The sequence below is a fragment of the Phalangium opilio genome, unplaced genomic scaffold (genome assembly GCF_054372755.1).
Source record: "Phalangium opilio isolate 3A_F unplaced genomic scaffold, DU_Popi_V2 ptg000070l_1, whole genome shotgun sequence".
Lineage (NCBI taxonomy): Eukaryota > Metazoa > Arthropoda > Arachnida > Opiliones > Phalangiidae > Phalangium > Phalangium opilio.
Genome location: NW_028324182.1, coordinates 10,572,591 through 10,585,710, shown reverse-complemented (window position 1 = coordinate 10,585,710; position 13,120 = coordinate 10,572,591). Strand labels below are relative to the sequence as shown.

The 13,120-nt window shown below is 35.3% G+C and overlaps 2 protein-coding genes across 2 annotated transcripts; one reads left to right on the top strand and one right to left on the bottom strand.

The window, feature by feature from the left end:
• Positions 1-222: 222 nt before the first annotated feature.
• On the top strand, positions 223-10,621 carry LOC149661564 (beta-1,4-N-acetylgalactosaminyltransferase bre-4-like). Its single transcript, XM_089843104.1, has 7 exons — positions 223-377; positions 6,839-6,958; positions 7,250-7,885; positions 7,947-8,179; positions 8,265-8,452; positions 8,510-8,728; positions 8,807-10,621. Exons 3-7 carry the CDS (start codon positions 7,474-7,476, stop codon positions 8,958-8,960), a joined length of 1,206 nt encoding a protein of 401 aa, XP_089699230.1. The 5' UTR covers positions 223-377; positions 6,839-6,958; positions 7,250-7,473; the 3' UTR covers positions 8,961-10,621.
• LOC149661563 (tudor and KH domain-containing protein homolog) lies at positions 10,523-12,599 on the bottom strand. The gene is made up of 4 exons (XM_089843103.1): positions 12,151-12,599; positions 11,896-12,073; positions 11,401-11,647; positions 10,523-11,331 (listed from the first exon to the last, which is right to left on the bottom strand). Exons 1-4 carry the CDS (start codon positions 12,437-12,439, stop codon positions 10,651-10,653), a joined length of 1,395 nt encoding a protein of 464 aa, XP_089699229.1. The 5' UTR covers positions 12,440-12,599; the 3' UTR covers positions 10,523-10,650.
• Between the last annotated feature and the right edge of the window lie 521 nt (positions 12,600-13,120).

Here is a 13,120-nt window from a genome sequence, read left to right as displayed (position 1 = left end):
AGGAAGTTAGGCTTTTCTTTAACAATTGGCTACTTTAAACTAGATTTAACCTTCAAATTAATAAATCTGATACCAGAATGCAGAAGTTTATACTCCTAGTCAAAAACAAAAAGGAAATAAATAAATAAAATATTCCCAGATGGCAACCCGCTGGCTGAGCACGGCAACGTTCGTTCCACTCCGCCACAACAACACTACCTCCAAGCTCAAAGTTTACGGAAAACGTCTGTGGCAGGTACTGGGAAAACACACGCGATACGACATACGACTGTAGTACGGACAGGTGTACATACATACTAAACAGGTGCGCGTCGAATAATACATGATTTCTAATGGAAAAATGGAATTTGGTAGATCCTAATATTCATAAATGAATGGTAAATACCTATTTTTTTTCCTAAACTATTTTATAAAATCAGAAATAATGGATATTTAAATTGAGATTAAACCAAACTTTAAACTTCCGTTGCTTTGAAAATTTCCGATATCGAAAAATTAGTAGACCAAAACTTTGCACGCGATTAAAAATAATATCCGTTATTTCTGCTTGTTGTACACGCACGTAACAGGAAAGGGGAAACGATACAGGAACCGGCATTTTATTTTTAAAATTTTAACATTAACGTGGCGGGGAGGAAAAACTCGATTGTTTATCAGCATTCCTTTGAAAAACGTCATGCAGCGGGGGTGACCAAGAAACTCGGTCAGAAAAGTTGAAAACTGAAACCACTTTACCGTTAGTTTAGAATTAACAGTACTTCTTATATGTTAATTTTCGGGTAATTATATTGAAATGCGCACATCGATCGTGGAGTAAATATGTATACGTAACAGGTTAGTCTCTCTATAAATAAACTTATCAATGTCATCTTCGTTTCATTTCTAAACCTCAGAAAAAGCAAATGTGAAGTGAATAGAGTAATGGCACCACCCTCCCTTTGACTGTATTAAACTCTATGGGTAGTTAACATGGAGTGCCACTACTCTATTAAAAACCTGTCAATCGCCAGCTGTTTGTTACGCCCACCATATTTCAGTATTGTTTCTCGGATAGTTAAAATGCAAAACATAAATCTATTCAAATTTTTGAAACTTGAGGGGGGAAAACACGTGCAACTACTGTCTTTCGTCTAAACCTTAAAGCCACTTGGCCGAGGGGATAACCACTCTCAGAGTCCCGATTACGGATTACGCGTGTAAATTTTACCTCTGTCAAGGGTGAGGTTTATGAGATGAACGGTATAGCTTGTTCACCGAGTAAAGTCCCTCGGTGAAACGTTTGACAAAAGGTAAAAGTTTTTATCTAACATTAAGAGATAAAAGCTAGTTCACTTTGTTTGGGTAGAGTATAAGCAAACAGAAAAGGAGTAGATAACAAGCAAATCCCTGGTTACCGCACCTCTTATTTAGAAATTCTGCAAACTCTATATTATTTTCTCTCTTAAATTTTCTGAGAATTATAGTAGAGAGGTTAAGAAATTTCCTAGAAACCGCGAACGACGTTAGGTCTTTCAAGTATGTCATCAGAAAAATCTATTTTCTTATTCAATTAAACTTCCAATTAATAAACCGCTTGTTTTCTATGGTAATTAACTCGCGGTTTCATAGACTAATGCCGTTTTCCATAGAAATTTCCCATGGACTAATTTTCTTGGAATGAGAACAAAAGTTCCTTTAAAATTGCGTTAAATGCACTATGTCTTATTTAATATCGCTCCATGGTGGCATATTGCTAACAGACAATGGAAGAGGGCATAAAGCGTGCATGGTACGTTGAGTCTTTATAAAGCATTAGCGCAGATCGGAAACCAACAGGGAAGAAGTCGCGTTTTTGCTTCATTATGCTTCCTTAATCAAGTCAGTTTCGGCTCGTGAGTTTCGCGGTTAACCATAGGGGGCGGATGTGAATCTAATATAAAGTCAATAGTCTTTAGTATATTTTAACGCTGAAAATTTATAAGTATTTCAACTTGTAACGTAGGAAAAGTAGTTGTATTTTATAGAACCAGAGATAGAACCCCCAAAGTGGTAAATGGCAAGCGTATTTCAACTCAGAGCAAAGTATGAATCTCATGGAACAAGGAATACATAAAACCCTCCCCTTCACCCCCCCCCAAATGGGGGTTACAATGTACTCCTGATGGAACCTATATTCATACGCTCTCAGGTTTTATATGGGTTCCCGATAGTGATGGGCACAAACCAGAACAAACCGATATGATATCGATATCAGTGACCGATATGGCACTTTAACCGATATATCAGTTCAATCTTAGCTTACCGAATTTTACCGATTAATCGGTTAGATGTTAATTCCCGATATATCGGTTAATAATCGGCAAGATCGGTTGGTAATTGGTTTAAAATCAGTTGACATCGATTTCATTGGGATAAATAATCGTTTATCAGGCCGAATTTAAATAATCGTTTAAAATCGGTATCGGTTCCAATAAAACTTCGATATCGGTTAATTTACGATCACTATATAGTTATCGATCATATTTATGGAACGATATGCTGAAACATATTTTTCCCCGTGTGTAGAACCGATTAACATGACACGTGACATTTTCTTTATGATGTTTTACTTACAACCTACTTTTAAAAGGTCAACATTGATCAATAATTTAGCAAGCTCAGTTTTGGTTTATGAATGTATGTATAAGGCGATGTACGTGCGGAAGATTAAACACCGACTTGCGTGATTGGTATACACATAAATACAAATGTTTGAAAGCACTATCTGGACCTCTTTTAATGTATTTAATTTAACTTTACCAGGAAATAAGTTAAGCTCTTCTCAACCATGTTATGCTTTTGTCAAGGTTAATAATTCGGAAAATCGTTGTAACCTTGCAATAATACTATAAATATTAATCTCCATTGTTCATAGTCTGCGGTTCGATCTCCTACTGTGGGCCAAATGTAGCGCTATAGATACCTTCACTTGGGGTTTCTAGAAATGAATATCTAACCATTTTAATCCGTGGTTTGATTTTGCCACATAAGATGTTTCATATTTTTTTTTTAATAATGAATAGCGGAATTGTTTAAAAAAGCGGTGTTAGAACGCGTTCAATGGTTGTCAAAAAAGTGTCACTCGAAATCCAAAATGGATCGTTTGCTACCAATATGACGGCCGGGGTTCATGGACACCGTAAATCAATATTATTGTCAGATAACGTATAAATTCTATTTGAAATTCGTCATTATGAAAATGTCATTAGTTAGTTTTTCGAGCGGTGACAACAACTTTTTTTTCCACGTCTCATCAACCCAGTATCCACACTAGGAATGTATTCCATTTTGCCAAGAACACTGAAATATCGAAACATTGTATAATGTAAACGGTACGAAGTACCTCGGCCTAGAACTCGAGTAAATATAGCTAAATCCCGGGGTCACTGAGGTCTGATTATATAGTTGTAGAGAGAAGTATTATAGATGTTTTATATCTTCCCCTCTTTCAGCTTAAATTAAACTGCAGTGCAGTGTTCAGGCCATCTGTCAGTCAAGTTGCAGTTCTGACTCTGAGTGAAACTGAACTAATATCCTTTCTCTCTGCAATCTATTGACATAACCAACGGCCTGGCAGCACTGTGTGAACGGTAAAAACACCCTTTAATGGAAACTATGTATTTGAGAAACATTCAGAAAGTTATACAGTAAAACCACATTTTACAATTGTAACTAGAGTTCAATATTCGCGTAGCAGTTGAATAAACTCATTTCCATATGTAATCCCATCAAAATCGCGAATGAAAGGTTCGCGCCTTTTCGCTTCCCCAAACTTCTTCCATCATGAGAACAATAGACTCTGGGTTCAAGATATTTTTTTTATTCGAAATGCTTGGTCGATTTCCCTTGTCTTGGTAAACCAAGCTGCATAATAAAAGACGTTGAAGAATTCACTCTTTCTCGCATGCAGCTACTCCAAAGACCCGAGGCTGAGACCTCTTTAATGATGGTTGCGAGCGTGGTGGGCTATATCGTTGATTTGGTGGCTGACTGTATGGTTGACGGGGTAAAAGGCACCATTTGTTAAATTTCTACCCATTATTTTTCCCAGAGACTCGTAGAGAAAACCATCGAAACAAAAAAGCGTTCCTCCCTCCACTGCTTGTTCTAAGACCTCGCTTTCATTTTCTAAATGATAGATAACTTCAATCATAAGTAAATAACTACTCGTAAGTTAATGGTATTTATTCTTATCAGAGAGTTGAGTCATTTCTTCCGTCATCACCTTGAAAAATAAACCAAACTTATCAAACTTATTTTGTGTATGCTATGCTTCAATGGGGTAAAGGCAAATTCTTCTCTAACCAATCAAGTTCACGACTTCCTGAGTGTTTTTGATTCTTCTGGAGAGGGCACGAAACGCATTTTGTTTTTGTTGAATGATGTACACTAACGTAACGACTGACGTGTTATACCTGAGGTTTCATTACAGGTTGATGAAGGTGAAAGTAGCTTAAGATGAAGTTAGAAAAAAATTTCTCTTCTTTAAATACACGATGAACCCTAAATGAAAGATATCCTTTGATAATAACCTCTATTTAATCTATTTCAACCCTTTACCGCTTTATTCGTTAGTTAATATATTTAGTTTCGTGGTATTTAAGGCGTAAAGGTAAAATTTAAATTAAAAAAAAATACACCACATAAGGAAATTATGTTTTTGAATCAATTTTTTTTTATTTTATTCGTTAATAATTAGAAAAAAAACGCTGTTGCAGCAGGAAACGCGGTTAAAAAGTGTTGTTTAATTCTCTAAGAAGGTAATTGGACTTTTCCAAAAGGTGTTTTCGTCTTTTTTTCGAGATGAATGCGAGGATAACCACCACCTGGCAATCCCAGCTATAGAATAGTAATAATAAAAAAATATGGATATCAAACATACCCTTAATCTTCCTTAACTTTTACTTCGCACTTTTCAACACGATGTAAAAAAATAATAATAATACAAAATGTAAAAAGATGAATCCACAGTTTGGAAAATCCCCTTCGCCACGAAAATAAAATCAAAGAATTCTGAAATTCTTTCACACGTAACAAGCCTTATCCTCGAGGGGTTCGACACTCGTCAACGCTTTAGTATCTTTATCGTTTTGAGTCTTTCACAAATAAAATTCGCCAAATATTAAAATTAATAAATCGTTACTGAATATGGCATCAAAATTTAAAAATCTTTCCAAATGTGGCATCAAAATTCCAACATATGACTTTAAAATATTGAAATCCCTTTGAAACACCAAAACCTCTTCTAAACCAAACTAGCGTTGCGTTGAACCCCTCGAATTTGTTGGCCACCAGTTTTTTGAACTTCTCCGTCCGTGAACATGAAATGCATTTTTTTTATATTCAGCTTTTTGATAAAGTTTTGAACAAAAACGAGGTACTTGTTCTAAGACTTTTCATTTCCCTCTTAAATAATTAAGTAAACAGAAGCTTCCTATGGGAAAATTTAGCTTTGGGAAAGCCGTAAACAGTCCTTTCGATTTTTCGTTCAGTCTGATGTGACTGTACCACGCGAAAAACAGCTCAAGGGCATAATTCACGGTTCCTTTTTTTATCAAATCGAAAACTTCATGGAAGAGATATTCTTGTTTTCCAGTTAATCTTAAGATTGCCATAAAGGTCGATTACACATGCAAGGTGCTCGTGATCCAAACTAACGAAGAGTATACGATCAAAGTAGAGAAAGAGTTGCGGCGTTGTTAATTTTCTGGTCGCCATGACATATTTGAAACCATAAGTAATTAAGCTACACGTGTCTCTCACAATGTTTACTGAAGACGCTTGTTACGTTAAATCAAGCTAGAGCAGTGCCCTCAAAATTTTAAAGCCTTTCTACTCTCTTAATATATATGATATCATTGGAAAGAAATGTTTTCTCAAATAAAGAATATTAGGCCTATATGGAATAGGAGATTCATTTCAAGGTTTACAAGTCCCTTGAATATTTTTGGATCTTCGTTATGTAGCGAGTCATTTATCTTTGGTAGAATAGCGCTGAAATCAACACGCCTACTTAGTTATTAATGGTAATAACAATTACGGCTTCCGAACCATGGTTGACTACTACTGGATTAGCATGACAATTCAATGTAATGCTTGAAGGAATCCCTTTTAGTATAATCATAAGGAAGGTAATATTAATAAGTATGACACACTTCCCGGTCATAGTTGACTTGCTCTAAAGCTAAATTTCTAATATAACTAAGGTTTTTATTCCCCCTATTCCTGTGTGTTTGAAAACGGAGTGGGCATGTGTACCCACCACCACCAAGAGTTCCTTTTGTTGAGTGATATACTTCTTTTTGTTATGTTACCCATGGTAAAATACACCATACTTTTCTCCTATTCAGTTTTATCCGACATACGGTACATGTATTTAAAAAAGAACTTGAATAGAAAGCCGGTATGTCATACTCTACATCCTACGATTTTAATTTCGCTAATTGGAATTTGTCCTGCGCGGTATTATACCCTTCTGGTGGTGGTAGTGGTTTATAATATAGATAAGGCTTGGAATTATCACTTCCAATTTTCATATCGCATGCCTAGAAATAGTTTACCTTTTCTTTCTATCTAAAACTTGAATTACGTATATTTGAAATGAGGTCACCTCCTCTTTTTCAAGACAGGTTTTGTCTCAAACAAATTATTTTAATAGTGTTCAATATAGTTACATAATTGCGGTTTTTAATTTGTCAAACAAATAATACTAAATAGCATGAAGTCAATTGAAAACAAGTTGGTAGAGATGAAAAATTATGTTTCTAATAAAATAAATCTCGCAAATTTTAAAGGTTTCAACTCTTTTATATTATTTTAGAATACTACACCAGACCCAAATGGTATCTGTCATCCTTGTTTCAAGCGAGCCATCAATCAGAGCGAGAGATGTTAGAAAGACGGAACTTATAGAAGGAACCGAGGGGAGTAGTTTTCCAAAGTGAGTTTAAACATTTAAATTACGTATTTAATGTTTGTAATATTCAAATTTTATTAAGTTTTGAGTTATACTTAATAACTATCTTTATATCTATCTAAATTAATCAAAATATAGAGTTAATATAGTGTAAGTTTTGATTTTAAGTTATCGTAAGCCTTGGTTAGGAACATCATTTTTTTTTCGTGTGTGTTGTGTGTGTGTCTGTGTCTGCGTGACTGTGTGTAGTGTGTGTGTGTCATGGTGTTATTATATTGAATTTTTAAATTAAATATCATCGTTTTATATTTGCAGACTTAAACATGCGGTATCAGAATGTTGACTGGACTCTTATTTTGGAATTCCAAAGCCAAACTTCTAATTGAACCGAAAATTTTAAAAACGCTTTCACATGTTGGTGGTGGTAGAAGCGCGATATTTAATGCATCACCAACATTATGAGAATAATTCCTGACAATTGCTCTCTTCCAAATCATCTTCTATGAAGTCCCGGTTATTAGCCGCTAAAACTATAGAAGATGTTTACTAATTTTTGTCACCAATGTTTATCATTGGTCACTTATTGTCGCACACATTGCTATAAGATCATACTCGTTGTTGTGATCTTTTTTTTCTTTTCTCAATACGCGATGAACCTTATAGTCAAAAACAAAATTCCTAAAATCATCAGCCCTTCATTGAGTTGGGTTTCATCTCTATCAGCTCAAAATGTGTTAGGGATTAATGTTAAAAACCAGAGTGAACTTAAGGGTATCCAACAAACGATAGCCAATTTTAGTGAAACTATTGCCAATATTACGTTTACAACTAAAGAAAATTCCTCTAATTCAACCATGAATGAATCATTGGTCAAACTTACAACTTCTTTTAATATATCAAGTACAGAACATAGTAAATTACCTCTATGTCCATTGGTGCCTCCGAATTTAGGTGCATAGTTACATCGGGTTTAACCCTTTAACGTCGGCTAATGATTTCGTTCATTTTTAAGTTGGTAGACTCAAGGTATTAACAAACGCACCGGATATAGATGAGCTGGAAAAAATGTTTCCTAAAGTAGAATTGGGTGGCCGATATAGACCGGCAAAGTGTCAAGCCAGAAGCAAAGTGGCTATTATTGTTCCTTATCGTAATAGAGAACATCATCTTAAGATTTTTCTTCACAATATGCATCACATGTTACAACGTCAACAGATTGATTATGGCATTTACGTCATTGAAGAGGTACAATAAGAGTAATGATGAAATTTCGACAAAGACGTAGTAAATTTTCAAAGATCAGTTCATAAGTAATTGAAAACAATTTCAGGCTGGTAAAACAAAATTCAATCGCGCTCTATTGATGAATGTTGGATTTGCCGAAGCTTCCAAAGATTATGACTATGGATGCTTTGTCTTTCACGATGTAGATTTAATCCCTGAAGATGATAGAAATTTGTATAATTGTCCCGAACAACCTAGGCACATGTCCGTCGCCATTGACATTTTTAATTATAGGTAATAACTTAAGAATTTTAAAAGGTGCAAGCGTTTCATCTAAATTTCTATCTTAAGGTTACCTTACAAGGACATCTTCGGTGGTGTTAGCGCGCTTTCTAAAAAGCACATGGAAAAAGTCAATGGCTTTTCCAATGAATTTTGGGGTTGGGGTGGAGAAGACGATGACATGTCAAACAGATTAAGGTTTCATGGACTTCAAATATCGCGTTATCCCGCTAATATCGCGCGTTACAAGATGTTAAAGCATAGTAAAGATGAACCTAACCCTGAAAGGTGTGTTGTAGAAATACACCGATATTTTAAAGGAATAGTACCTTCATAATAATATTTTCATTGATTTTCACTTTACAGGTACAATAAACTATATAAGGGACGAAAAAGATTTAAGACTGATGGCTTGAATAGCCTTCGTTATAAGCGTTTAGATTTTGTGTTGAAAAAACTTTATACATGGGTGCTAGTAGAACTTAAGGAACCGGAAAAAATTGTTTTGCCAAAACATTAAATAAACAGTTTTGTAAAACTTTCTCTCATGGAGAAAAGATACAGTACCATTAAGGCAGGACACACGCGTGTGAGAATGGTTACTAAGTGAGTGAAAAAAGTGAACTCCTTTCATCCATTTACAGAGACATCTTTATCAAATTTCAAATGTTTTCCACCTCTTCTAAGTAATCTTCCATCGTTTTAAATTGTTCACTTCTTTAACTGATCTTCCCAAATTTCCCGGTGTTAGAATTAAAATTAGGAAATAGTAAAATACTCTACGGTCACAATCACATCTTAAAATACGCCACCGCTTCTTAAAATTACTAAACTAAACCAAACTAAGTGAGATCAAGGAGGAATTAAGTTTCTGCAAAATGAAAACATTAAAAAAATTATTATTACGTTTATGATATATTTTTCAAATTAAAATACGCACCAATCGTCCCCCTTTTATACGTGTTAAATTATTTCTTTTCAAATTGGTGCTAAAATGTTAATTGGGCTATTTTTGTCTTGACCAATTAGCCATATGTCTAATCAGCGCCACTAGCGGATGGTCTGAAAACTACTCCCATAGAGTCTAGGTATATTTAAGAGGGTTTGCAGAATCATAGCCAGGTGGCTCGAACGCCGCGCCATCTGACGGAAATTCTGCAAACCCGCTTAAATATACCTAGACTCTATGGGAGTAGTTTTCAGACCATCCGCTAGTGGCGCTGATTAGACATATGGCCAATTGGATTATTATTTTTTTTTAAATGGGGAGAATTTAGAAAATAGAATCCTAAATTAAACCTCGGGAAGTAATTAACAAGGGTTTTTTTCAACTATACACAAATGAATTTTAAGGAAAAACCTGTAATTTGCGTGCCAAATTGACCATTTTTCCCGGGTAACTAGGATTCTAAGGAAAGTTTCTAGCTGGTTTAGAAAAAAAAAAAAAATCCTATATTATTTTGAAATTATCAAGGGTAGTTACTAGTTACCTTGCAAAATGAAATTAAAAGGGAATAGTAATGATAGTGAAATTAAATTTGCCCCTGATTTTAGTTATACCAATATACTCTGTTGGCCCTTTTTGTTAAAAACTTAACTAAGTAAATGTAAATGTTATTATAAATATCCATAGTAACTTTGTTTGTGAAATTTATCGTAAGCAAACAAACAAATAAATAAATAGGTCTTCATCTCGTAATTTATCCAGCTTGTTGTACAAAGAAATTCAGTTATTTTAGTAAAGTAGACAAGTCCCTTATGAAGTAACAGTAAGTCGTTGCATATCCTATATAGTCCCACCTTCATAGTATTCTCGTTTTAAACTCAATAGATAGCAAATTCTAAAATCTCTAAAAGAATTACAAATACTTTTTGTATTAAAATTACTACGTGTTTGATACATATCACTAAAGTGCCTTAAACCAAAGAGGTAACTTGGCTAGTATCTTCGATCTTTTTGTACGTTACGTAATTTGCCAATCCTTTGACGAACAATATTTTTTCTTTCGCGTTTGTTTGTTTGTTTGGTATTTGTACAAAACTTATTATAGAATAGTCTATGTAATAAATTGCAAATTTCAATGGCTTCGGCAACGTAAAAAGGAATTACAAAGTTTTATTCCACTTCAAACATGATTTCTCTTAGACGTTTAATTATTAAACAATAAAAAGGAAATGCAATGCAACTGTTTTCATTTAACAAGCGTAATTCATTTAATTTCGGCAATATCCCAAACTGCAAACTTATTTTTGACCAATTCTTTGGCAATGGGAATATCAAATTCGCAGTTAGTGTCTATTAATTCTACGTAAGTAACTTTCTTTTCATTCTCGTTGGTTAATGGATTAGAGACTGGTTTAGCCATAATAACTTTCCATTGGGCAGCGTAAGTTAATTTCTCAAACAGATCCGTGGCTTCCCGCATCCAAATACCCGATTCTGGTTTCACATTAGCCAGACGGCATTCAATGGCTTGAAAAGGCAAGCTCTTGAATTCGGGCTTAAGATGACAAACCGCTTGTCTGTTGAAAGTGGCCATTTCCCCAAAATCAACGTAGTAAATTTCCAGTTGTACATTGGAAGGACTATATTCCTCCGTAATGACTTTCTCTACCCTGGCTCTGTACCAACAGACGTCTTTCTCAAAGGGAGCGGCAACGAGGTCTCCCACTTTGACATCAACTTCAACGGTGCTGGAGTCTCGATTTGGTTGGTGGTTATAAAAGTCACTCATATCATCGACTAATTTATCCAGATCAATTGATTTGGTACCGACAACTTGAACCCAAAACTTGGAAGGGTTGACGACGGAAGATATAAAAACTTCCGAAAAGCCATCCGGAGATTGCTCAGTTAAACATTCTTGAAGGTAACCATCGTGAGAGTTAGCCTGTTTTGTACAAGTAAACTGTACTGTTAACTGTATTATTTGATTTTAGACGTAAAATTAACTCTTTACATTAAGGGTTTGTCCAGAATCAAAACCTAAAGCCAATCTTTGTTGAAACCTGGTTCTTCCAGCGGAAGATAGATTAACTCTTTGACGAAAGGTCTCTTCTTCAGCCAGTTTTTCATCTATCATTGAAATGGCCATTTCAATCTGTTCCCTCGTCCCTCTAATTGTCACCAGCCTCATGTTATCTGGGTCTCTCTCATCCCCACCTCGCTCAACATTGATTTTTGCTTTTGAAGTGTGGCACATGTGTCTATAGAAAATTTATAAGGGAACATTAAAGGAAGATATACAGGGCCAGATTAAGCAATTTTGCACCCGGGAGGGAGGGGGGGAGATAGTAAGCGCCACCTTAAGCCGAGAAAAAAAGGAACAGTAAATGTTGCTGAGGGGGAATAAAGCGCCCCCAACAAGCCTTGCGCCTGGGGGCGGGCAGTGCCCCTTGCCCCTCCCCCCTTTAATCCGGCCCTGAAGATATACTTTGGCACTTGTAGTAATTACCGGATATTGTCACCATTTCTGCCTATAATTCTACCACACGTTCGAACTGGGATAAATATTTCTTCAGTTATAATCTCGGGTTGTTCGTTAATAATGTTGTGGATAATTGTTTCAGCCTCTTGAGCATTTTCGGGAGACCCTCGTATGACCAAAACACGGTCACCCAGGTGTCCTTCCTCTATATCATCGTTCAAGCAAAGAATTAAATAAATTTTATTTAATTTCTCCTTAGATATTAACATTGTATAGGTTTACCTTTGTCTTCAAATCTAATTCTGGTAGAAGTCTTATCCTGTAAGTCTTTAATAGTGGCCCCTTTTCTTCCTACAATGACCCCAACCATATCATTTGGTATCTTTAATCTAATGACCGTTTGTCTGGACGTGGAGGAGGTTAAACTTCCTTTAGCTTTGCCAAGTATATTATGGGCGAATTCCTCATCACCTCCATCAGGTTTAAATAAGAAATAAGCTAGAGCTGCTGATGCGGATAAACTGATGCCTAATCCAGCTAATAACAGAGCTTTTTTAGTTTTATCATCCATTGGAAAATAATAAATTAGGTATATCTATATTTATTTATTGCAAAATTAAAGGTCACATAAGCTCTCAGATTTTCAGAAGTTTTGTGTAAAGTAGAACTCAGTCACACACACCCGGTCAACCTTCGTGACGAGTACCCTCTAACGGGTAAAGACTAAAATACAGAAATAAAGCAGACGTACATAAAAGTGCCTAAGGTCGAAAATCTCTAAAATACTCATCCGGTGAAACGGCGAAAAATCTGTATAACTACCGAGATACCGAAAAACTAGGATTTTCTACCGATTTTCTTGGATATTTCAGTTTTTAAACCGATTTTGATATGATGGGCTTTTTATTATTTTTTTTAAATCCAAAAAATACATTTTTGAAGTCTGAACGCGACGTCTTGTTTGCTATTTTCTTCGTCAAGGCAAAGAACCTATATTTCATTACATTCATTATAAGTTTATAAGATAGTTTCCATAAGTATGACGCTACCTATACTTCGTAATGCTAGAGACTTACTAAGAGCTCTTCAGAATAAATGACTTTATCCAGTGAAAATCCTTTCCGAATTTTGCCAAAAGAAAATCTTGGGTGCGTAGGTTGTAACGTGTGATCCACCAGCGGTCAAATAGGGAGATTTCAGTTGGAGCAGGAGCTGAGTCTCGTGACGTAATTTACGCTGCCATATTGGTGGG

Coding starts and splice junctions, on each gene's coding strand:
- LOC149661564 (XM_089843104.1), top strand. CDS start 7,474: ATGTTTACTAATTTTTGTCACCAATGTTTATCATTGGTCACTTATTGT. Junction 8,180..8,264: donor GCATTTACGTCATTGAAGAG/GTACAATAAGAG, acceptor AAACAATTTCAG/GCTGGTAAAACAAAATTCAA. Junction 8,453..8,509: donor ATTGACATTTTTAATTATAG/GTAATAACTTAA, acceptor TTCTATCTTAAG/GTTACCTTACAAGGACATCT.
- LOC149661563 (XM_089843103.1), bottom strand. CDS start 12,439: ATGGATGATAAAACTAAAAAAGCTCTGTTATTAGCTGGATTAGGCATC. Junction 11,648..11,895: donor AGAAATGGTGACAATATCCG/GTAATTACTACA, acceptor AATTTTCTATAG/ACACATGTGCCACACTTCAA. Junction 11,332..11,400: donor ATTCTGGACAAACCCTTAAT/GTAAAGAGTTAA, acceptor TGTACAAAACAG/GCTAACTCTCACGATGGTTA.